We start from the raw sequence: 27,365 nt of genomic DNA on the forward strand, positions 1-27,365 counted from the left end.
TCCCGACATTTCACTTCCGGTACATATATTATTGTCTCATTCAGTGAGCAAGTATATTTTGTGGAAACTAAACAAATATAATCGCAGGTCAATGTTGACTGACTGTAATTTGACAGCACTCACAGGGGACAACTAGTAAGATAGTTTCACAGTTCCGGAACATTATGCACGAGTGTAAACATAAAATACTGCACATTAAGTACAACTGTATATTTGTGGGGTTATTGTGCTATAAAAAGACAACAGCAAATTTAAAAAATCGTAAAATTGGTTTCCAAAATTGCTAACTCTTGTTCAACGCTGAAAGTGAAAAAAAAAAGAAAGAAACGTGAATATAATAAGAGTGAAAATATGAATTGAAAGACATTCACTGTTAGCTAGCGTATCTTTCTAAGATATAAACATATATGCGGCCCGCCATTCATAAACTTTTTTTTTAATGCGGCCCTTGATACAAAAAGGTTGACCACCTCCTGATATGAATGTTGGTTCATAAATAGTTTTAAGAGAAATTAAATAGTTAATATTTCATATGAAGTGATTATTTATTGAACATTATTACAAAGCTTATATCAGCTCACTCTGTGTGTACACATTATTTCTGTCACACCCAATCTCGGACCAAGCTGAAATTTCGCTAAAAATATTTCCTTTACCTGACAGCACAATAATCAATAAACCGATGACTTAATTAACTATTGGTAATTATAAATACATTTTTACTTTTAATTGATATGAAGGTATAAATTGAATTAGTGCCCTTTATACTTTGTAGAGACAAAAAAATGAAACTAACACAAGATAACTCTTGATATGTAAATCATTTACTGTATCAGTTATCGTTCTTATGTTTACATTTTTAACTGTGAATAGACCTTGTTTTTAATGATTTAACTGTATAGAATTCAGCCCTTGTTATATAAAGGGAGAGTGATCCTTAAAGGATTACGGGCACGACATGGCCTAAATTGTGTCGATGTGCCTAAACTCAAAACTCAAACTCAAACCGTAAGTATGTGTTCAGGAAAAGCTAGAAATGTGTATTTAAAGCCATACTACGAGGAGTTTATAACTATTGTATTATTCTGTACATAGCGAATATAAAACTTTCTATTTTCATAAACACTTCCCTGGCACAGTGGCTAGTGTATGTCAGGGTTCATTGCTATGCTTGGATCGACTTGGCTCCTTAGGCTCGATAGGGTTATCAATACTCAATTACAATTCAGTAATACCTGCTTGGCTCACAAATAACAACTTGCTTGGGTTACACAAGTAAGAACACTTAATATTCAATAAACTTCAACTCTAACTCCAGCTCTCGATGAGTACCAAAAACTCTTTAATATCAAATAAGACAGGTGAAAGGATCATAGCGTATTGAGAACGCTAAAAGCATGAAATTGCGCTAAACAAAAAGGACTGGTAAAAAGCATATTTCTAATCGCACAGATTTATTGTTTTTAATCTAGATCTATTACTAAAGAGCAAGTTTGTAACATTTTCAAAAACGTCAACCCAATGAAAGCTGGTGGGCCTGATGGAAAAAAAGGGCGAATCTTAAAAGAATGTGCACTTTGGTTTCTTAGAGTTATAATGTTTTTTGTTTGGTGTAATGCACAAATTGTAAGACAAATTTCCTTACGGATAATAAAGATTATTATTATTATTATTACTAATTTATCTTCATGCCTGATCCAAACTAATTAATACATCTACGCTTAATACATGATTTTCTCTTTTTTTTAAGTATTTTTTTTACTGCTTTTCTTGTTTACTAATAGATTACTGGCGTGACTTAAAGACACACCCTGGTCAAAATGTCAGCGTTACCATCCAGGCCGACGACCCAAGGGTAAAATACAACCTAGACCAGCGGTTCTCAACCTTTTAAGTTCGGCGACCCCTTTTTACAACCCCCCACTCTGTTGCGACCCCCCCCCCCACACACATACAGCAATAGAAGAGTAGACAATAGCAATCCATATTTTCGATGGTCTTAGGCGACTCCTGGCAAATGGTCAATCGACCCCCAAGGGGGGTCGCGACCCACAGGTTGAGAACCCGTGACCAAGACTAATATCGCGCCGTAACATGAAACAATTTGAACACCAGCAGTAAAAATATCACATTGAGGAGATACTTGTGTTTAAAATGTATATTACAAATCGCCAATAGATCTACATAAGGTTTAGTGTAACAATGACGTCAATTTAAAAAACAAAATCTCTAACCCATAATATCTGTATTGACAAAGTGGCTATAGAAAAACGCAGATCAAATATTTTCAAAATGGTGTGTTTTAAAATAAAGATCTAGATCTATAAACATCATTTAGATTTCCACTCATCTAGTGTAACATGAAACAATGTCACCACCAATGTCACCACCAGCAGTAAAGTAAGTGTTTCGCAGTTCTGAAGTTTATCAATTCAATGAGTGGCTAGCGTGTTAGAGCTAGATCTATATTTAAAAACTCAATAAGATCTAGATCTAGATTCTAGATCTAGACCTAGAGCAGTAGAGGTACTTTAGACTTAGACCTAGAAAAAAGAATCTAGACTAGATCTATGATCTAGAGATCTAGGTCTAGACTATATTCTACCATTTTCAATGTAGATCAAGATCTATTTATTTCAGTATTCTTTTAAATACCAATGTGTAAGTTAGACTAATTGAACACAAGACAAAAAAACAACAACCTTATCCTAAATTTAAATCTAAATCTAGAATAATAAGAAGACTTTTTCTTCAAGTAGGGAGGGTTCGAATCCAGGTGAAGACTGTGATTTCGAATTTCGAAATTGTTTTTTTTTTCGTCCACTCCTAGTCTGTGTCTGTCTTCGACAAGTGCTTCACCAATATGAACCTAAAATTTGTGTTTCTCCTCGTGAGAGCTGCCCAGCTGCCTTTTCAAAGACCATCTGTTGCTAGCTACCTTACTTTATAGCGCTTCCTGTGGGATGGGGGCTATAGGTTACATTGTTGTCATTTAAAATCGCTAAAAAAGAAATCAACAACTCGCCTTTGACATGTGGTTCTCCTCTACCGTTCTGCCTCTAGCAGAATTGCTTTATTTTCACGTCATTGCTATTGAGCCTGTTCTAGAATAGACACATACTAAAAAAGAAAAGTTACTGTTGTCAGTGATTAGCCATTGTTGAGAAGTTTGGCTTAAAGTCCTTTCAAATCAAATTGAATTCATATATAATTATGACCTAAAGATCTAAAAAAAAAACTAGAACTCTAGGTCTTGTCTACGTGTAATCTACTTCTACTACTACTAGACTACTTACCACTAGACCACTTACTACTAGACCACTTACTACTGGTCCACTTACTACTAGACCACTTACTACTAGACCACTTACTACTAGACCATTTACTACTAGACCACTTATTACTAGACCACTTACTACTAGCCCACTTACCACTAGACCACTTACTAATAGACTACTTATTAATAGACCACTAGCTCTAGACCGCACCAGATGGAGAGAGACTTTGACCAAGAAAGCTATGGACAGTGAAAGAACATGGGTCTCAGCTCAGGGAGAAAAACGTACAATCCGAAAAGTGGCCAACTTCTCTACCACCGAAGAAAAAGCCACCTTAACCTGCTCTATTTGTGGACGGGAGTGTCTTTCCAAAGTAGGGCTCCACAGCCACATGAGAAGGTGTGCTCTGAGATGAACCATAGTCGTTCTGCGACTGACTGAGGCCAACTAGACTAGTCCACTCAGGTCTAGAGGGTACTTGACTTTAGTTGGAGAACATAAGGCCGGTTGGTCGTTGTGCTGGCCACATGACACCCTTCTCATCAACCGTTGGCCAATTAAACAGATGACCTTATCATCATCTGCACCTTAGATCGCAAGGTCTGAAAGGGGAACTTTACTTTACTTTACTTATGAAAGGAAGGTCAACACCCGAGGCCTTCAACTCCCCCCCCCCTCCCCATTTTCCCGACTGGTCCAGACAAATTATTGGACCATATCGCACTGAGCATGCATTAAGTGTGAAAGTTGCGCCAAAGAATAAAACGATTTATTAAAAAAAAAAATCCAATCCTACAAATTCATTATTGTTATTCTTGATCAGGGGGTGGCCAACCTTTTGCTTCAGTGCGCTAATTTTTTTCCCCTTCTAATTCAGATGCACCAGTTCAAATTGTACTCGTTTTAGTCTTTACAGTTTGTTCATTTGTTCATATATTTGGTTTGCTGTACACATTTGTGTTTAGCAGAGGAGAGGGATTTAAGAAAAAAAAACAACACTTTATTTGTTAAGTCTGTCTTTGTTAATACTTTAATTTTGCATTTATAATTTTGATTTATTATTTCAGTATGACTTAAAAGACTAATTATAATTTATGAACGATGTTAGCAGTTTTACTTTTTTTTTAATTACATATAGGCAATATATATATATATATATTTAACTAGCGTTGGCGATTTTTTCAAATGTGCTTTGCATTCACCAAATCTGTAATATTATGATTTAATTTTGTGACCTACATTTTTTTTGTTATCATTTTCTTTAAAAATGTTGAATCTGTTATCAATTTTTTCTAATAGTAGAAAGCTTAAATAAGTTACATACATACCTGCGAAACAAAAATGCAATGCTTACAATTACGTTGGGCCAATTCTTTCAGTATTTTTTGGCCTGATAACTTTTTAAATTTTGCTTGTCTCCTGGCTACATCTGTAGACGTTCAGGCGTTACCATGGTTACCTATTCGTTGAAGAAAATATTTCCTTTAAACAGCCAAGCGTGACCTACTTTGAGGACTTCCGATTTCTCCTATGGGGCGAGAAGCGTACTTGTCGGTATCTCATGTTCTTCTGGTCCTGACCCTATTACTGACCTGGTCAAAGCAATGTGAGAGTCTCAAAGGTCAGTCTGCCTTGTCCTCTTCAGTTTAGGGTACTTTAGCACTTCTTTACAAAGCTTATATATACTCTGTCTTTTTGTCTGTCTCTCTGTCTGTCTGGTGTAATGTTTGTACACGTTATTTTTCAAACACCCATTCTCAGATCAGAATGAAAATTCACTAAGATATATGCTGTACCTAACAAAACATGAATAAAAAAAAACCCTCCCTTTACTCTCTCACCCAGCGTCCTAAAATGGCCTCTTTACTTTCATGTGCTTGGATTTACTATTTGAGGGCAGCCTAAACGATTATCATAACTATTTGTTCATCTCTAACTTGGCATACACATGAATGCTTAATGAGCCGAATCTTACTGGAAGATAGTCTCAATTTTAATGGATTTCGGTTTAAGTAGTTCGTTATTGTACATTAGAGAATGATTTTTCAGGAAACATTTAGGACTTTCTCATACATCTCTAAACAGGTGGAATTTTCTTGGAATGCTAAGAGTGATACGCTCCTTGGTTCTTGCAATAGTCGTATAGGTTTTGGAATCTATAACGCTGAGCGCAGAACTAGAGAGGAGGATCCTATCGATGGAATGGAGATGCTACTGAACAGTGGTTTTCAACCTTTTTTGATCTCCCGCCCACTTTTCTTTTAAAAAATCAGCCAGCGCCCCCCCCCTCTAGGAAAAATACTAATAGAGAAGCGTGACAAGACATATTTTAAAATAGATTCAATATCTCAATGAAAGCCAAAACGATTTCCTTGCAGTCGTAGGTTTTTTTCATTCATACGCGTTAGATGCCTACCCTGTAGAACAAATCTTTTGTTTAGCCTGCTTTGAGTGATCGCCAACCGTTAAATCTTCATGTTTCTCAAAAAAAAAATTTAAAAAAATGTATTAAACAAAAAACGAGCAATATAACTCCATTTCGAAATCAAGCAAACCTCGGTTTACAATAAGAGTTAAATATGTTGCTCATAATTTGGGGGGGGGTATTGGTTTGAATTTGAATTTTATTTACAATTTCTCTAACTAGATTCAAATAGGAATGAAATGGTGGGCTAAAGTTTTTAACAAGATGCTGCATGTTTATCACAACTCATGAAGTAAATATTTGTAAAATGTTTTACATAATTCGGATGTTCCTTCAGAGTTGAAGATAGTTTACTTCCTAGTCCAAACCTCCCGCAGAACGACGGGGGATGGGAGCGGGCAAGGTTTGAACCCTCGACCGTCGATAAATCCGAACGACAGTCCAGCGCGCAAACCGCACGACCAGGCAGCCATCCTGGATAGATCTGGAGTGCTCAACACTTGCCTACATATACTCAATATGTTAATTGTCCCACACGGCACGATAAAACCTTGGACATGTGTTATAGCAACATAAAAATGGCCTACACATCTCGATCGTTATTTCCCCTCTGAGAGTCTGACCACACAAATGATCCATCGTACACCCACGTACAAACCGGTTTTAAAAAAACAACAAAACCCGGAGTACAGTCCATCCAGTCATGGTCTGACGACGCTGTTTTACAGCTACTAAGTTGTCTGAAGCAAACAGATTGGGACATGTTTGTAAACAACTGCCCGGACAGATGAACTGTTAATTCGTACATCCAGTTCTGTGAAAACATGATTGTACCTAAGAAGAAAAATTAAAACATGCAGTAACAATAGACCCTGGATGACCAACATTAAAAATTAACATTCTGTCATCATCATCGTAGTACATAGAAGTCTATTTATAAAGCGCTGGTTATGAGTGTGTATGTGTTTTTCGTGTGTGGATGTCGTTCTTATATGCATCTATATTGTGCATCTATATTGTTATTGTACAGTAGTTACGCTGAGGTTGTCAACTGTAGTCAAACCGAATTTCCATTTGATTGGATGAATAAAAGTTCACTTTTCTTGTCTTATCTGTATTTTCTTTATTCTAAATTACTTATGAAGCTTTTTAGCGTCCAACACTGAAGGTGACCCATAGGTCGCAACAAGCTACATAACTGTTTTGTGTCACAGATAAGTTTTAACACTTTTAATTTTAGTTTCAATCAGTTTTTTTAAACAATAGCATAAGACTTAAGTTTGATTTCTTTTGGCAAACAACAAAAAGCGATGCAATTTTCTAAGAAGCCACTAAAACATATTCTGCTTTGCTGTTGTTGTTTTTTTTTTAAATATTATTCAAATAGTAGAAAGTTTTTTAATTGTTAATGAATATTTCAAAATTAATTTTGGATATTGCTATATGTCTAATGGTTAGACTTCACTTCATAATCTCATTTGAGAATGTTGTCATTTGAAGTAGAACACTGGAATACTTTTTTTTAGGAAATAGTTTTTACCTAGGGGGCAATTCAATAAATCTTCGGGAGGCATAGTTGTGCACATACTAGAGAATTCTCCTCACTGTTGACTTTGTCAATGTTTCCATTGTTAAAAAATGGTTAAATTATTCTAGTTATAGCGTTTTATTTTTATTTAACATTTACATATTAATATATTTACATATGTAGATAAAATAAGCTATAATCTAACAAGCGTATTGCCAATTTTGTTTATCAAAGCATAAACGTTTACGCGCCCAATTAATAAAGATAATTGACACCCTCCAATTACAACAACTGAGTAAGAATTTAAACATAGAAAAAGGGAATTCCCGAACTCAATTTCTAACTTTGTTTCTGTTCTTAAATTAGAAGCAAGCAAACTAAAGTGTGTCTAGTCCTAGTCAGCCAGTGTTAATTTTGAAGAGATTTTTATGTTTTATTTTAGTACACCTAGAGTTTGTTTCTTTTATCTCTACGTCTTCCTTATTGTGTCCAACGCCCCCCCCCTACCGCCCCTTTTGCTCCCAGTGCCCCCCAATTTCACAAAATCGCCGCCAGGGGGCGCTAGCGTCCCCGTTGAAGACCGCTGCAAGAATGATCCTAGCTGCACTTTACAAAAACCGCGTCACAAACGAACAGGATTGCTATCAGACCCCTTCCACTATAAAACAAACACAAACAAAAAGCGAAGCCTAGATATGTTTAAAACACATTTCAATTAACCTCTGACCCTAACCTCTGACCCTTATATCTGATACACACTATAACCACGCTATTGAAAATTAAGAGCTTCGTTTCGCAGCAACTTTGAAGTCAATCAACGCCAGCGCCACCACGGACGACTCGATGCCGAAACATGTGGACATAAGAATGACCACGGAAGACAATTATGACATTCGGCTCAACCTGGAACAAGTGCCTCACTCAAGTGTTCCTTTAGTGTTGGTCGATGTGAACAAGGGCGGCCATTTTGTGACCAAATCCCAACTGATGATGCCGGATAAGGTAACACAGTTATCTTGCTGACTTCGAGGCTTGTAACCATGATATAGTTGATGTCGTAATTTAAAAATTAAAGGTGGACAATATACTGACCGCCAACAGAAATGGTTTGTAGTTAGACCTAGGTCTACTTGCTGCATAGCAAATATAGTAAATATATAATTTAATGTAACTCTTAAAAATGTGTTTTGGTATGAAGATTATAGCACACGCCTTTAATTACTGTTGTTAGAATACAAAGTATATCTGCAATAGGGTTTGAGTTTTGAGTTTAGGCACAATTTAGGCCATGTCGTGCCCGTAATCCTTTAAGGATCACTCTCCCTTTACATAACAAAGCCTATATTCTATACAGTTAAATCATTAAAAACAAGGTCTATTCACAGTTAAAATAGTAAAGTTAGTAAAAATTTAATAGTTTGGTAAAAATCTTATGTAAATATTATGTTTACAATTCAAAATCATATCTTTGTTGACTCTTCAATAGGGTATTATGAACGTGCTGGCTGAGTTGTAAAGCGACTGGCGTCTAACCGGGAGCGCTCAGGTTCGAATCTCCTTAAAGACTGAGATTTTAAACTTCATCGGTTTTAAATACTCCTCAGAATCTCCCCCCCCCCCATACTCTAATGAGTACCTGACATACTTTGGGAAAGCAAGTAGAACCGTTAGGTCGTTGTGCAGGCCGTATGGACACGCTCGTTAACCTTCGGACTTAGAAGCAGATGACCTTTTACATTATTTTCCGTAGAGATCTCAAGGTCTGTAAGGGGTACTTGTGGTGAAGCTTGTTACAGAGAATTATAGGTTAAGGGCAGACGACGCCAGAAAAGCGCAAACAGAAGCATAGAGGAAAACAAAAAAATGCAATAATTATATTCAGACAAAAAAATGTTTTTAATTACATTTTAATATTTTAATCTGACGTGGAGACTACGTTTCTGAAAGTTTGAACATGTTGAGAGACAATGTCTTCCTGTTCTTCTGTACAGAATGTTGACTTCTACCAAGACCCGCAAAACAAAGCGACTCTACAAATCACTAGGCGGAGAAACAAAGCCAGAGAGAATGAAAGATTTGACATGGCAAGACTTATTATTTCTTCTTAGTAATTTCCAATTGGCATTCAAGTCAGTTAATAATAATAATAATAGTGGGAACTGTTAAAGGGACTAGGATGAATTGTGTTTCTCTTTAGCGAAACTCGACCCTGGCAGCGCCAGTGAATGACTACTCGTTCATTTCTAACATAATAATAATAATAAAAGCTTTTATATAGCGCTACTTTCATGCTTACAGCATTATAGCATGCTCAGAGCGCTTTGGTCCAATCTCAAGTGTGGACCAGTGGGGGGGGGGGGGGGGGAGAGTATCTGGGAGAAGGTTTTTCCGTGCTGCCTTTAGGCGCTCAGTTAACACAACTCTTTTCGTGTCGGGTATCGAACCTCCAACCCGCTTCATTGGTCAAGCCAAATCCAAGCGTGCTTAACCTCTCGACCACGTTACCCCCTAGTTTCCATTATTTTAGTAATTTTTTTTATTTTGTTTGTAACTAAAGAGGCTCATGTTAAAAAATTAATTTTTTGTTTTCTATTGGTTTATAATTTAACACCGTATTTCCCATACTGTGTTCCACGAGGTCTGAATGGGTGTGAGACGAGGTACTGGGCTAGTAGGCCACCATGTTATTTATCTCCCAAACAAGAAAAAAAATCTATTATAATCATTATAAAAAAAAAAAAAAACGTATTGAAGGGAAAGAACTTCGCCTTTAAAAACTATCTATTCATAATGTGCAAGTTATTTCCCTTACTCGATATCAAACCAAAAAAATAATTACCAATAATTAATTGACTTCTTCTTCTTCATCGTTCTCATTGTTATATTTTAAATGTCAATATGACTAGACCAATACATGAGATGAACTGTTAGACCAATACATGAGATGAACTGCGCAGTGGTTTCCAAATCAGGGAGCTCTCCATATAGTTTTCTTTCTATTGGGGTGATTTGGGGCCAGTGTCTTATACGGGCCTCTTGGTAGAGAGAGCAGTTTTGGAGGACGTGGTCGGCATTTTCTGGTGATACTCCACATGGGCAGATTTCACTGGTTCCAATTTTGAGCTTCCGGAACATTTGTTATTAATTGACTGATTGTTTTTTGTTTTTTTTTATTATTCAATATTTGTTAGATACAAAATTAACTGTTTAAGGTATCAACCTGATCGGAAAATTCGGGAGAAATAGCGTTAAAAATTATTTAAGGGGACTAAACCCAACAAATTATCCGCGAATACTGAAGTATTAGTTTCCCTTGTTGGTATCAAATAAAATAATTAATAATCAGTAATTAATAGACTGTCGATATATATGCAAATGAAAAATTTTGCGAAATTTCAACTTGATCCGAGAATGGTTGTGAGAGAAATAACGTGTACACTGTTAAGGCCTCCGCACGGTGTTGATTCTTGGCAATCTGTCTAGTGTAGATCTGACTGGAAGTAACGCTGAACTCAACACTTCAGTAACACCGGCGAAAGGCCGAAACAATCAAATATATAGTCGACGCTGATATGTTGTTCTATAAAGATATTTAATACTCAAGAAGGGAATCGTACGATGTCAATTATGTCGTACTCAAGTCTACTACTCTACAAGAAGCGTCTTCCTTTTAGCGTCACTTAGAGCGTTCTTATTTTTTAAAGATCTGTCACGTCACTTGTCGCTAATTAAAACTTTCCCCTTATTCCCGAAACAAATAACTAATTCCTAATCATGTCATAACAACACACACTTTTTACCAGACAGACAGACAGACAGGGTGAATCGATATAAGCTTTGTAAAAAACAAAACCAAGTGTTCTGCTAAATACTCAAAATGTGCGGAGTGATCCGTCAAGAGAAAAGTTTGGCAACTACTGATTTAACATAACAATCTAGTATAAGGTTTATTGTATTTTTTAGGAATAACATATATTTTTGTTTTTTTTCCTTTACCAGAGAGGTCATCTTGTAATCAAAGGATGGGTCTATTACCTCAACACTCAACAAGGATATGAACCAAATGACGGCCTTGGTGCTAAATATAGATCTGACGTACCACGTGATTCACCGGAAGAAGTCGTTGTAGAGTCCCTTGTAGGAAGTGATCTCATTTTGGAAAAGGAAAATTTGCTTTGGCAATTAGATTCTGACTATCTTTCCAAAGGTGTGTGGCTCTGTCAGGTAGAATGGCAAGTGGCTATGTCATGTTGAATTTTGAGTGGCACTCATTTTGAATTGTGAGTGACTCTTAAACATTGAATTGTGTCTCTGTCACACTGAACTGTGTCTCTGTCACACTGAATTGTGTCTCTGTCACATTGAATTGTGTCTCTGTCACATTGAATTGTGTCTCTGTCACACTGAACTGTGTCTCTGTCACATTGAATTGTGTCTCTGTCACACTGAATTGTGTCTCTGTCACATTAAACTGTGTCTCTGTCACATTGAACTGTGTCTCTGTCACATTGAACTGTGTCTCTGTCACACTGGACTGTGTCTCTGTCACATTGAACTGTGTCTCTGTCACATTGAACTGTGTCTCTGTCACATTGAACTGTGTCTCTGTCACATTGAACTGTGTCTCTGTCACATTGGACTGTGTCTCTGTCACATTGAACTGTGTCTCTGTCACACTGGACTGTGTCTCTGTCACATTGAACTGTGTCTCTGTCACACTGGACTGTGTCTCTGTCACATTGAACTGTGTCACTGTTACACTGAACTGTGTCTCTGTCACACTAAACTGTGTCTCTGTCACATTGAATTGTGTCTCTGTCACACTGAATTGTGATTGACTCGTTCGTTCTGGTACACAAGCTACAACACTAACTTAAAAACAAAGGCTTAAGTAAAATTAGCGTTGGTATTATATGTCAGATATTATATGTCAGTTATTATATATCAGGTATCATATGTAAGATTTAATATGCCATGTATTATATGTCATGTATTATATGTCAGATGTTATATGTCAGATGTTATATGTCAGATGTTATATGTCAGATATTATATGTCGGATATCATATGTCGGATATCATATGTGAGATGTCATATGTCATGTATGTGTCATGTATTTTATGTCATGTATTATATGTCAGATGTTATATGTCAGATGTTATATGTCAGATGTTATATGTCAGATGTTACATGTCAGATGTTATATGTCAGATATTATATGTCGGATATCATATGTCGGATATCATATGTGAGATATCATGTCAGATATAATACATCTTATTCAGATTTTCCTATGAGAATAGACGAAAATGAGCCTGTAGAAAAACGCCTTCGGTGGCCTTCGTTTGGGTCAGCTCGTGCAAAGCGCCAGTCTCGACAACAGTACTTCATTGATATAGTAGCAGTGGTGGACTATTCTTTGTTTATGGAGTTTAAACGTATGAATGACTCGTGGGACTTGCAGACTATGTATAGACACTACGCCATGACCTTTAATGAGGTAAAGTTTGACCTTTGACATAATCACGTGACTAGTACGTTCCCCCACTTTTACCTTGGGTATGTAGAAAAAAATGCAGAGGATTTCCGCTCCGAAACCTCTGCGTGACGTCCTTGTGGGAACTTCTGTAGATGCAGATAGGCAAACAATGAGTAGCGAACATAGCCCTTTAGGTATAGACAAACAACGAATAGCGAACATAGCCCTTCAGGTATAGACAAACAACGAGTAGCGAACATAGCCCTTTAGGTATAGACAAACAACGAGTAGCGAACATAGCCCTTTAGGTATAGACAAACAATGAGTAGCGAACATAGCCCTTTAGGTATAGACAAACAATGAGTAGCGAACATAGCCCTTTAGGTATAGACAAACAACGAGTAGCGAACATAGCCCTTCATGTATAGACAAACAACGAATAGCGAACATAGCCCTTCAGGTATAGACAAACAACGAATAGCGAACATAGCCCTTCAGGTATAGACAAACAATGAGTAGCAAACATAGCCCTTCAGGTATAGACAAACAACGAATAGCGAACATAGCCCTTCAGGTATAGACAAACAACGAATAGCGAACATAGCCCTTCAGGTATAGACAAACAACGAATAGCGAACATAGCCCTTCAGGTATAGACAAACAACGAATAGCGAACATAGCCCTTCAGGTATAGACAAACAACGAATAGCGAACATAGCCCTTCAGGTATAGACAAACAATGAGTAGCGAACATAGCCCTTCAGGTATAGACAAACAACGAATAGCGAACATAGCCCTTCAGGTATAGACAAACAACGAATAGCGAACATAGCCCTTCAGGTATAGACAAACAATGAGTAGCAAACATAGCCCTTCAGGTATAGACAAACAACGAATAGCGAACATAGCCCTTCAGGTATAGACAAACAACGAATAGCGAACATAGCCCTTCAGGTATAGACAAACAACGAATAGCGAACATAGCCCTTCAGGTATAGACAAACAACGAATAGCGAACATAGCCCTTCAGGTATAGACAAACAACGAATAGCGAACATAGCCCTTCAGGTATAGACAAACAATGAGTAGCGAACATAGCCCTTCAGGTATAGACAAACAACGAATAGCGAACATAGCCCTTCATGTATAGACAAACAACGAATAGCGAACATAGCCCTTCAGGTATAGACAAACAACGAATAGCGAACATAGCCCTTCAGGTATAGACAAACAATGAGTAGCAAACATAGCCCTTCAGGTATAGACAAACAACGAATAGCGAACATAGCCCTTCAGGTATAGACAAACAACGAATAGCGAACATAGCCCTTCAGGTATAGACAAACAACGAATAGCGAACATAGCCCTTCAGGTATAGACAAACAACGAATAGCGAACATAGCCCTTCAGGTATAGACAAACAACGAATAGCGAACATAGCCCTTCAGGTATAGACAAACAATGAGTAGCGAACATAGCCCTTCAGGTATAGACAAACAACGAATAGCGAACATAGCCCTTCAGGTATAGACAAACAACGAATAGCGAACATAGCCCTTCAGGTATAGGCAAACAATGAGTAGCAAACATAGCCCTTCAGGTATAGACAAACAACGAGTAGCGAACATAGCCCTTCAGGTATAGACAAACAACGAATAGCGAACATAGCCCTTCAGGTATAGACAAACAACGAATAGCGAACATAGCCCTTCAGGTATAGACAAACAACGAATAGCGAACATAGCCCTTCAGGTATAGTTAAACAATGAGTAGCGAACATAGCCCTTCATGTATTGGCAAACAATGAGTAGCGAACATAGCCCTTCAGATTACCTCTTTAGAGTCCGTGGTGGAGATAAAGTGTAAGATATGATTGCCTTGTTCCACAAGTCTGCCACGCCATGTCAAGTGTCTTTATAAACGAGCAGTAAGAGTGGTAATTCTTTCACAGCTTGTGGCTGTCACACAACAGCGAAATGAAAACATTCCTACTAGTTAGTTAGTTTGTAGACGTAGCGGGACCGTTCCGGAGCTAATAACGTAACGTATTTGGTACGATCCAATCTTAGTAATGATCGCTAACATTGGCGTACCTTCAGACAGGACTTGGAATAGAGAGCTTCCGGTCCATCCCAATCTGTTTGAAGATTTTTTTTTTCCTAGCGGTGAATAGAATAATAAGAAAGCATAGAAGCTCCGAGTTCCCTAATGAACCTTTCTCAAGTTCAAAAAAATATGGAAGAATTAACATTTGCTCAATCTGAAAACAATGCATGAAAAATCTTTCATAGCAACCAATTTTAAAAGAAGAAAAAATTACCCCAAAAATCTGTAACATAGCGTCTTACGTCGTAAAACTCATTGTTAATATTCGCTCAAAAAAAAAAACAACAGTCTACGACACTCGGCGGATGTTTGCCAGGTCTGATTAACGAATAAATCCTTTTGTTTAACAGGTTTCTGACTTTCAGTTTTGAAGACTTTTACTTTTTCTCCAAAAGATTGTGTAGGTTGGAACTCGCGACCACAGTACAGGCAAACTACGAACAAATATTAGTTGTTTGTCTATACCTCTTGTCTTCGCAGTTTGAAACGCATACCACAATAGCAGACGGCCTACTGCATTTTGGGATCGTTTGGGTTGGCAGACGAATTGTAGTGTCGTCTGCTGAGTTCAATACGAAATACGTGAGATGGAAAGTTGGCAGCAGGGAAAAAAATACGTTTACAGGATAACTTCGCCTAAAAGACACTTAATTCTAGCAATGCCAGAGAATTTCTAGTTAATAATTACTGTAATAATAAAAAAATATTAACTAATGATCAGAATGATGGAAGCTGTAATATTAACAATTAATCCTTATGATTACAGGTGGACCTAATCTACAAAGCACTGAACACTCCATTTGTTCTGAAGATACAAGTGATTAAAATTATAGTCTTAACGGTAATTACGTCATCAGTTATTGTGTACACATTATACCTAGCATTGGTTCCGTAATTATTGCCGGAAGTGGTCATAGATATAAGCACTGCACTATCTATAAAATGGCTTGCATCTCAAATAGCCGCTGACAAACCGGTCCAACTCGTGGCTGTTACTTGAAAAGTTATCACTAACAGGAGATGGGGCAAAGGGGAGTAACTGGCGCCTAAAGCAGTAAGTTTCTGGCAGAAGTGGCTCGTTAGCTTTGGCTGGCTACTCGTGTAAGAGAAGAATTACTCGAGTCAAAGCTCTGGTAACTTGCATCTAAACCCAAACATGGAGATAGGTTTCGGGAGTTAACCCTGAGTAAAAATTCAGGAGTTGGCAATCCTTAGGCTGCTTGCGACGCCTGTGATGCCAAACGGTATTGAGACCTGCCGTTTAATTAGATACACGAACTGCGTGGAGAAGGGAAACTGCTGGGGGGGGGGGGGGGTAACATCGTTTCGGCCATAGCTAATGCCCAGGCATTCATCTCAGTTCTAGGACAAAGCCGTTCATATTGCATTATCCACAACCAATATCGAAACTCTTCGCACCATCGCCACACACACACACGCACACACACACGTGCGCTCACACACACACACACTCACACACGCGCGCGCGCACACACACACACACGCACACACACACACACTTTCCGTAACAGTACAATAGAAAAGTGTTTAAAAGTTTCAGAGAATTGGTGTGGTAGAAAAAAAGCTGGATGTATGTCTCATGCATCCTCTATTACTTTACAGTAAGAAGAAAAAAAAATAAAAAGTGTTTATATTTCAAAACTTTATTGCTGCCTTTAGACAACTGACCGCAATTATTTAGGCAAGTGAGATGGTTAAGCCTGACACAATAGTTTCTAAACACAAAACAATACTTGAAATAACATTGTAATAGCTGGTCAGATGTAGCTACTGTCTTTTTAAAACCTTTTAAAATGTCATATAGATGTCATAGAGGTCTCATAAAGTTGCCGAATAGGTTTCATATAGATGTCTATGCCCCATCTTACAAATGTTCCTTCTTCCCTAGTGCTATTAGAGCATGGAATGGGTTACCTGAGCCAGCCAGGAAAACCAGTGAGTTGGTAGAATTTAAGTCATTGGTCAACATGCATGACTAAATTGACCTCGGAACATGCGTAGGATGCAATCATCTTCTTCTTTTTTGAAGTAACGTCTGTATTTAATAAGATAAGATGTCATAAATGTGCCGGATAGATGTAGATTTTAAATCGTTGTAATTTGGATGATCGATAGATGCCATGTATATGTCATGTCATATATAGGACAGATAGGTGTCATGTATATGTCAGAAATGTGTCATATATATGTCAGATAGGTGTCATGTATATGTAAGAAATGTGTGATATATATGTCAGATATGTGTCATGTATGTGTCAGATAGGTGTCAAGTATATGTCAGAAATGTGTCATATATATGTCAGATAGGTGCCATGTATATGTCAGAAATGTGTCATGTATATGTCAGATAGGTGCCATGTATATGTCAGAAATGTGTCATATATATGTCAGATAGGTGCCATGTATATGTCAGAAATGTGTCATATATATGTCAGATATGTGCCATGTATATGTCAGAAATGTGTCATGTATATGTCAGATAGGTGTCATGTATATGTCAGAAATGTGTCATATATATGTCAGATAGGTGTCATGTATATGTCAGATAGGTGTCATGTATATGTCAGATAGGTGCCATGTATATGTCAGAAATGTGTCATGTATATGTCAGATAGGTGCCATGTATATGTCAGAAATGTGTCATGTATATGTCAGATAGGTGTCATGTAGATACGTGAATGCTTGTTACGTCACTGTTGCTTAGGAGGCGAAAAAAAAATGTGGCCATATATTTTCTTTTTCCACAGACTGCCGCGGCTTCCAACTTCAGTGAATTTTATCGCCGCGATGATAAACTGCAAGCGAACTCATGTCTTAATGCCTTATCATTGTTCTCTGGAGACCAGGGCAAAGATATCATTGGGGCATGTGATCATGTCATGGCTTTCACAGAGTACATCTATTCTACCTAGACTACAGTTATATAATAATCTATTCAATCCGTATAAATCTAAATAATTCAAATTGTCGGGATAGAAATTACGCCCACTGTCTAGAGCTCCCTTACGATGAATTTGACATATAACTTTAATTAAATTATAACTATTATCATTAATATGACTTAATATGCCAACGTCACTTTATGTGCTTGTGTGACTAAACTTGTCAATTTGAGACGCTATAAATACTTTGAAGTAATTTTATTGTAATTGTATTATGAAAAGTGTTAGTTAATCCTTGCCTAGATGTAAACTACTTAAATATTGGTTAATCCTTGCCTAGATGTAAACTACTTAAATATTGATTAATCCTTGCCTAGATGTAAACTACTTAAATATTGATTAATCCTTGCCTAGATGTAAACTACTTAAATATTGATTAATCCTTGCCTAGATGTAAACTACTTAAATATTGGTTAATCCTTGCCTAGATGTAAACTACTTAAATATTGGTTAATCCTTGCCTAGATGTAAACTACTTAAATATTGGTTAATCCTTGCCTCGATGTAAACTACTTAAATATTGGTTAATCCTTGCCTAGATGTAAACTACTTAAATATTGATTAATCCTAACCTCGATGTAAACTACTTAAATATTGGTTAATCCTTGCCTAGATGTAAACTACTTAAATATTGATTAATCCTTGCCTAGATGTAAACTACTTAAATATTGGTTAATCCTTGCCTAGATGTAAACTACTTAAATATTGGTTAATCCTTGCCTAGATGTAAACTACTTAAATATTGGTTAATCCTTGCCTAGATGTAAACTACTTAAATATTGGTTAATCCTTACCTCGATGTAAACTACTTAAATATTGGTTAATCCTTGCCTAGATGTAAACTACTTAAATATTGGTTAATCCTTGCCTAGATGTAAACTACTTAAATATTGATTAATCCTTACCTCGATGTAAACTACTTAAATATTGATTAATCCTTGCCTCGATGTAAACTACTTAAATATTGGTTAATCCTTGCCTCGATGTAAACTACTTAAATATTGGTTAATCCTTGCCTAGATGTAAACTACTTAAATATTGATTAATCCTTGCCTAGATGTAAACTACTTAAATATTGGTTAATCCTTGCCTAGATGTAAACTACTTAAATATTGGTTAATCCTTGCCTCGATGTAAACTACTTAAATATTGGTTAATCCTTGCCTCGATGTAAACTACTTAAATATTGGTTAATCCTTGCCTCGATGTAAACTACTTAAATATTGGTTAATCCTTGCCTAGATGTAAACTACTTAAATATTGATTAATCCTTACCTCGATGTAAACTACTTAAATATTGGTTAATCCTTGCCTAGATGTAAACTACTTAAATATTGATTAATCCTTGCCTAGATGTAAACTACTTAAATATTGGTTAATCCTTGCCTAGATGTAAACTACTTAAATATTGGTTAATCCTTGCCTAGATGTAAACTACTTAAATATTGGTTAATCCTTGCCTAGATGTAAACTACTTAAATATTGGTTAATCCTTACCTCGATGTAAACTACTTAAATATTGGTTAATCCTTGCCTAGATGTAAACTACTTAAATATTGGTTAATCCTTGCCTAGATGTAAACTACTTAAATATTGATTAATCCTTACCTAGATGTAAACTACTTAAATATTGATTAATCCTTGCCTCGATGTAAACTACTTAAATATTGGTTAATCCTTGCCTCGATGTAAACTACTTAAATATTGGTTAATCCTTGCCTAGATGTAAACTACTTAAATATTGATTAATCCTTGCCTAGATGTAAACTACTTAAATATTGGTTAATCCTTGCCTAGATGTAAACTACTTAAATATTGGTTAATCCTTGCCTAGATGTAAACTACTTAAATATTGATTAATCCTTGCCTAGATGTAAACTACTTAAATATTGGTTAATCCTTGCCTCGATGTAAACTACTTAAATATTGGTTAATCCTTGCCTCGATGTAAACTACTTAAATATTGGTTAATCCTTGCCTAGATGTAAACTACTTAAATATTGGTTAATCCTTACCTAGATGTAAACTACTTAAATATTGATTAATCCTTGCCTTGATGTAAACTACTTAAATATTGGTTAATCCTTGCCTAGATGTAAACTACTTAAATATTGGTTAATCCTTGCCTAGATGTAAACTACTTAAATATTGATTAATCCTTGCCTAGATGTAAACTACTTAAATATTGGTTAATCCTTGCCTAGATGTAAACTACTTAAATATTGGTTAATCCTTGCCTAGATGTAAACTACTTAAATATTGGTTAATCCTTGCCTAGATGTAAACTACTTAAATATTGGTTAATCCTTGCCTAGATGTAAACTACTTAAATATTGACTAATCCTTACCTCGATGTAAACTATTTAAATATTGGTTAATCCTTGCCTAGATGTAAACTACTTAAACATTGGTTAATCCTTGCCTCGGTGTAAACTACTTAAATATTGGTTAATCCTTTGCCAAGTTAAAAAAATATTTAATAACATTTTTCAGTTTTCTTATAGACTAACATGAAGCTTCTTGATTTTACTTACAGCTATGATTTGTTTTCTCTAAGCGACGGACAGCCAAATTACAAAGTAGCGGGTACAGTAGTGTTGTTTTTTTTTAAATGTTATTTTTTTTATTTTATTTTTTACAATCTACAATGACCTTTTGAATCTGTAGTTTTATATTTTCTCTTTTTAATTTAATATTTTTTATAGAGTAAGTAAAGCAGCTCTTTCAGACCTTGTTTTCAAAAGGGCAGATGATGTAAAGGTCATCTGATTCTGTGGCCCACGGTTAACGAGGGTGTCAAGTGGCCAGCACAATGACCAACCACTTTTACTTTTCCCCAACTAATGCCAGGTAGCCATTAGAGCTCGGTGGACTCAGAGGTGGCCAGAGATCCCGAAATTAAAAATTCCAGTCTTTACAAGGATTCGAACCGGGACCCCCCGTTCTGGAAACCAAGCGCTTTACCACTTACAATTACAGGTTTATTCTACAATCTATGTTGACATTTTGTTTAAAAGGGCATCACGGAAATAGTCTCCCAGATACCCCCCCCCTTTTTTTCCCCGCCCCTCCAACTGATACACACCAGTGATTGGACCATAACGCAGTGAACATGCTAAATGCAGGGGCATAGCTACACATTTTCCACTATTTGGGGGCACGGTGGGGGGCGGGGGATTGACCTCTTTGGGGGACCCTGCATTTTGGTAATATTTAATATTTAATGTGAAAAACACTCATTTGGGGGCCCCCCTCAAGTAGGGGCCCTGGGGGATTTTAAAATTCTCCCCCTCCTCCCCCCACTCTAGGTACGCCACTGGCTAAAAGCATAAAATTGCGATTAAAAAAAACAAACTTGGTACAAATATTTTCATTCGCACATGCTTAGTATTGCTTTTAATATATCTAGTATAAGAATTATAGATCTGTGTGAGAGTGGAATTACTTTACCAATTGTATAGCGCAGTTTCAACAATGCTTAATGGGCAATGGTCCTATCGCTTTCTTGTAAAAGTCAATTTTAAAACGTTGAATTCACTTCGAACCCGAGAGCTCAAATCTCTATGATGGAAGGTCGACTGAGACCATTAGATATGGAAGGCCTCAACTCTGACCTGCAACGTCACAGCCTCAGGGCAGTTTAGACCGGTAGCTCCTTGCCACGTCGTACAGACCTGTGTCGTGACAACCACAGCTTGTGACGTTGCAGGTCAGTGTTGAGGCCTTCTATAACTATTGATCTCGGGTCGACACGCTAGCTACTGCGCTAGAAAAGTGCTTATGGAAATAGGAGTTTTAACAGTTATCTATTGTTACTTTCTCATTTTTATGTGAGCTAAATCTCAACAAAAGGTGTATGTCCTCTTAGATAGTACTGTCTCTATATAAACAAAATTAATTAATTAACTCTTTCTCTCCTAACTGACGATACCAGCGTTGATTCCACCAGAATGTGGTAAATAATTACGGAGAGTTAAGAGTTAAGACTAATTGATAAAATTAATTTTTCAAATGTTATATTGATCAATGTGTTGTTAGGGACATTGATTAAGTCCCATGCAAAGTTTCAGCATGATCCGAGCATGGGCAGTGGAATAATTAATGTATTGCTTGACCTTTACATCATCTGCCCTATAGACCACAAGGTCTGAAAGGGGGAACGTTACTACTACTTGATTTTTACCAGACAGACAAGAGAAAACTGTGTAAAAATTTCGTGGTGTGCAGAGGGACTCGAACTCAAACCCAATACATTTTTTCACATATTTTTTTAGGGATAGCCAACATTGGTGTCGTGTGTCGCCAGGATGGTACCAGCTCTTCAGTGATTGAGGAGAGATTCGGCTACATGACGGTTATAGTTGCAGCTCACGAATTTGGTCACAGGTGAGTCTGACCCAACAGAACTATAGGCTATTTTGTGACTTCCGAAATAGAAGAAGAGCCGTCTTTACAGTAATATATCTCATGCTAAGGGAAATAATTAGGAACAGTCTTGGTCTATTTTTCAGGAGATTTCAATGACATTTCAGATATTTAATATATTCAGGATATTTCCTTTTTTTTTTTTTTTTTTCGTATATTTTGCAATTTCAGGAGATTTTCAGGAGGCAGCAGAAACCTGGTTATTATATCTGTTATAATGGTTTAATGTAATAATGTATACGTAGAATTAGCGCGGGGCCCATGAAAGTGCGGGACCCCTTGTGACCGCATAGGTTGCAGTGGCCTAAGACCTGTCATGGTTACATATTAGCGCCTTTCTAAGCCCCACCAAATATTATTGAAATAAAATGTTGAACTGAAAGCTGCATTCTTTTTTTTTTCAAAGCCTAAATCAATCCAAAAAAAAAATTAACCAGTCAGTTAATTGTTGGTGATTAATTATTTTGTTTGATATCGAAATAAGGGGAATAAATTCTACTTACTGAGAGATGTGAATTTATAAATGGAATTAGTTCCCTTATTACGTCTTGACACTTTTCATATTGTTAGACTCCCTATTCTCGGATCAAGTTAAAATTTTGCATAATTATTCATGACAAAACACGAATCAATCCAAAAATTAACCAATTTGTTGATCCTTTAAGACTAATTAATTAATTTTGTTTTATATAGTACAGGGAGCTAAACCCTGTAATTTTCAAATAAATGACAGTAATTAGCGTTTAATTCCCTTAGATACGCTTTTATTTCTATTTTTGGAGAGACACTCCCATCCACATATATCGTTGGTTAAGGTGGCTTTCGCTTTGGTGGTAGACGAGCCGGCCATTTCGTATGGTACGCTTTACTTCCAGAGCTGAGGCCAGTGCTTTTTCAGTGTCCATAGCTTTCTTGATCACTGTCTCTCTCCATCTAGTGCGGTCTAGGGCTATGTCTTTCCAACGGTCATATGAATGGTCACTGTCTTGAGGTCCCGGGCCATGTCTTCCCAACGGTCATATGAATGGTCACTGTCTTGAGGTCCCGGGCCATGTCTTCCCAACGGTCATATGAATGGTCACTGTCTTGCGGTCCCGGGCCATGTCTTCCCAACGGTCATATGAATGGTCACTGTCTTGAGGTCCCGGGTCATGTCTTCCCAACGGTCATATGAATAGTCACTGTCTTGAGGTCCCGGGCCATGTCTTCCCAACGGTCATATGAATGGTCACTGTCTTGAGGTCCCGGGCCATGTCTTCCCAAAGGTCATATGAATGGTCACTGTCTTGAGGTCCTGGGCCATGTCCTCCCAAAGGTTATATGAATGGTCACTGTCTTGAGGTCCCGGGCCATGTCTTCCCAACGGTCATATGAATGGTCACTTTCTTGAGGTCCCGGGCCATGTCTTCCCAACGGTCATATGAATGGTCACTGTCTTGAGGTCCCGGGCCATGTCTTCCCAACGGTCATATGAATGGTCACTGTCTTGCGGTCCCGGTTTTTTACATCCACGTAACGAGGGTGGGTAGAAAAAGTTTTTCTTGAGCCAGACTCGAGTTGCCCGTAAAAAAAAAAAAAACTCCCACTCAAAAATTCCAGAACCGCTAGTGACCTTTCTCTAACCTTAAATTCTTTTTTTTCATGTACTTAATTCTATTAATTCCTACAGCCTGTCCGCTAAACACGACGGAGATGGCAATGATTGCAGCTCGGACGATGGCTATATCATGGCGGTCAGCTACACCTTATCAAACGACATGAACCAATATAACTTTTCAAGCTGCAGTTCAGAGAGCATTGAATATTATATTCAAAACGTTCTTCGTTCACAGTGAGTTCAGTGTCGTAGACAGTTCTCTTGTTCCTCCAAATCTCTACCACACTCGCTCCCACAATTCCCTCACACAACCCGCCCACACTCCCTCCCACAATTCCCTGATACATCGCGCCCACACTCGCTCCCACAATTCCCTCACACATCCCGCCCACACTCGCTCCCCCACTATTCCCTCACACATCCCGCCCACACTCGCTCCCACTATTCCCTCACACATCCCGCCCACACTCGCTCCCACTATTCCCTCACACATCCCGCCCACACTCGCTCCCCCACTATTCCCTCACACATCCCGCCCACACTCGCTCCCACTATTCCCTCACACATCCCGCCCACACTCGCTCCCACAATTCCCTCACACACCCCGCCCAAACTCGCTCCCGCAGTTCCCTCACACATCCCGCCCACACTCGCTCCCACAGTTCCCTCACACATCCCGCCCACACTCACTCCCACAGTTCCCTCACACATCCCGCCCACACTCGCTCCCACAGTTCCCTCACACAACCCGCCCACACTCCCTCCCACAGTTCCCTCACACAACCCGCCCACACTCGCTCCCACAATTCCCTCACACAACCCGCCCACATTCCCTCCCACAATTCCCTCATACATCCCGCCCACACTCGCTCCCACAGTTCCCTCACACACCCCGCCCACACTCGCTCCCACAGTTCCCTCACACATCCCGCTCACACTCACTCCCACAGTTCCCTCACACATCCCGCCCACACTCGCTCCCACAGTTCCCTCACACATCCCGCCCACACTCGCTCCCACAGTTCCCTCATACATCCCGCCCACACTCGCTCCCACAGTTCCCTCACACATCCCGCCCACACTCGCTCCCACAGTTCCCTCACACATCCCGCCCACACTCGCTCCCACAGTTCCCTCATACATCCCGCCCACACTCGCTCCCACAGTTCCCTCACACATCCCGCCCACACTCGCTCCCACAGTTCCCTCACACAACCCGCCCACACTCCCTCCCACAGTTCCCTCATACATCCCGCCCACACTCGCTCCCACAGTTCCCTCACACATCCCGCCCAAGCTCGGTCCCTCGCACTCTCCGCCTAACGAAATAAAATTATAAATTATGTAGCAAATTTGACGAATTTCTTGGTTTGAGCCCCGAATAAAAGATTGTTAAACTACGCCTAGAGATGGGAGGATCGATCCCTATATTTACCAAAAAAAACAGACAAGAAAATCTGTCGGTACTAAAGCCAGCTACAATGTTGCACATATTGTAAGTAGAGAAATGAAGCACTTTTATGAAGCCTCAAAAAAAAGAAGATAAATATCCTCTTTACCTAATGTAAATACTAGATCCAAGCCTTCTAATCAAATAGTTTCAGATCAATTTCATTTCATTCTGCACCTTTTTCGTTTTCGTTAAGTGTCGGAAATTAAAACGGCTCGGAGATCGAATTAATTTGGGCATCAATGCCTTAAATTTAGTCAGTAAATGTAGGGCACTAAAAGGCTGTCAGTCAAATTGTGTCAGCGAAAGTGTGTAAGTTGTGTCCATGAAAATGTAAGTGTGTCAGTTAAAGTGTGTCCGTAAATATGTGTCCTTAAATGTTTGTCAGTAAAGCCGTGTCCTTAAAAGTATGATAGTAAATGTGTGTAAATATGTGTCATTAAAGTGTGTCAGTAAATGTGTGTCCTTAAAAATATGATAGTAAATATGTGTCATTAAAGTGTGTCAGTAAATGTGTGTCCTTAAAAGTGTGTCAGTAAATGTGTGTCCTTAAAAATATGATAGTAAATATGTGTCATTAAAGTGTGTCAGTAAATGTGTGTCCTTAATAGTGTGTCAGTAAATGTGTGTCCTTAAAAGTGTGTCAGTAAATGTGTGTCCTTAAAAGTGTGTCAGTAAATGTGTGCCCTTAAAAATGTGTCAGCAAATGTGTTCCGTGAAAGTTTGTCAGTAAATGTGTGTCCTTAAAAGTATGATAGTAAATATGTGTCATTAAAGTGTGTCAGTAAATGTGTGTCCTTAAAAGTGTGTCAGTAAATGTGTGCCCTTAAAAGTGTGTCAGCAAATGTGTTCCGTGAAAGTTTGTCAGTAAATGTGTGTCCTTAAAAATATGATAGTAAATATGTGTCATTAAAGTGTGTCAGTAAATGTGTGTCCTTAAAAATATGATAGTAAATATGTGTCATTAAAGTGTGTCAGTAAATGTGTGTCCTTAAAAGTGTGTCAGTAAATGTGTGCCCTTAAAAGTGTGTCAGCAAATGTGTTCCGTGAAAGTTTGTCAGTAAATGTGTTCCGTGAAAGTGAGTCAGTAATGGTGTGTACATGAAACATTGTCTACATGGGTGTGTCTGCAGACGAGTTGTGGGTAGATGTGGTAGTTGTGTTACAGTTCCAGATAGCTTGCCGCTCTATAACTGCTGCAGCATTTCACGTGTAACTTCATTAAAACGTCGACAAACGTTCTCAGAATCGATGCAGCCTTCCCATTTGAATTTAGATGTATGTCGAAACTGAACTAGAATACGAGACCCTGAACAGTTTATGAGACGACATTCAACTCAAGCTACAACGAACAAAATCTCTCTGTCTCTCGTCTCAAACCTTAACCAATACATGGACTAGCATTACCCACCGGCTACGCCCGTTCATTCGGTCTCAGGCTATGTTATGTTATGTTTTATTTTGGGGTTCAACACCCCCCCCCCCCGAAATGAAATTGGAATTTAGTGACTGATATTTTGCTTTGATTTTGTTTATTTTAGGTGAGATTTTAATACTAAACTATCACTTGCCCTGGCACAGCAAAAGAGGTTTTGAGTTTAAACCCCGCTCCCAGGGGTTTTTGGAGTTTACGCCTTAGGAAATAGTCCTACATGAAATAGTCCTACATGAAATAGTCCTACAGGAAATAGTCCTACATGAAATAGTCCTAAGTGAAATAGTCCTACATGAAATAGTCCTACGTGAAATAGTCCTACATGAAATAGTCATATATGAAATAGTCCTACATGAAATAGTCCTACATGAAATAGTCCTACATGAAATAGTCCTACATGAAATAGTCCTACATGAAATAGACCTACATGAAATAGTCCTACATGAAATAGTCCTACATGAAATAGTCCTACATACAATCTTCTAAGTATTCATCGACTGTTTAGCTCGAAATATTTCAAAGACTCTCTGATGCTTTTGACCATGAGTATCTTTTTTTCCATTGCATCCTGCGTGTATTAAGGGCCGCGGTGGCTGAGTGGTTAAGCGCTTGGCCTCCTAACCTTGGGTTGCTGGGTTTGAATCTCGGTGAAGACTACGATTTTTAATTTCTGGAATCT

General features: G+C 38.0%; 1 protein-coding gene across 2 annotated transcripts in view; it reads left to right on the forward strand.

Moving 5' to 3' along the window:
* The first annotated feature begins 2,242 nt into the window (after positions 1-2,242).
* The window catches only part of LOC106070444 (A disintegrin and metalloproteinase with thrombospondin motifs 19-like), a 32,562-nt gene continuing 7,439 nt past the window's right edge, over positions 2,243-27,365 (forward strand). The window contains exons 1-11 of one of the 2 annotated variants that reach the window (XM_056045166.1): positions 2,243-2,400; positions 4,771-4,899; positions 8,031-8,233; positions 9,223-9,315; positions 11,231-11,438; positions 12,517-12,731; positions 15,583-15,657; positions 17,585-17,730; positions 20,316-20,365; positions 22,054-22,165; positions 23,874-24,035. In XM_056045166.1, the coding sequence (XP_055901141.1) occupies positions 4,809-4,899; positions 8,031-8,233; positions 9,223-9,315; positions 11,231-11,438; positions 12,517-12,731; positions 15,583-15,657; positions 17,585-17,730; positions 20,316-20,365; positions 22,054-22,165; positions 23,874-24,035 (1,355 nt within the window). In that variant the 5' untranslated portion in view covers positions 2,243-2,400; positions 4,771-4,808. The remainder of the gene's footprint in view (positions 2,401-4,770; positions 4,900-8,030; positions 8,234-9,222; positions 9,316-11,230; positions 11,439-12,516; positions 12,732-15,582; positions 15,658-17,584; positions 17,731-20,315; positions 20,366-22,053; positions 22,166-23,873; positions 24,036-27,365) is intronic. The other variant, XM_056045167.1, reaches the window with a different exon arrangement.

This window comes from Biomphalaria glabrata, chromosome 10, assembly GCF_947242115.1.
Source record: "Biomphalaria glabrata chromosome 10, xgBioGlab47.1, whole genome shotgun sequence".
NCBI classification, from domain to species: domain Eukaryota; kingdom Metazoa; phylum Mollusca; class Gastropoda; family Planorbidae; genus Biomphalaria; species Biomphalaria glabrata.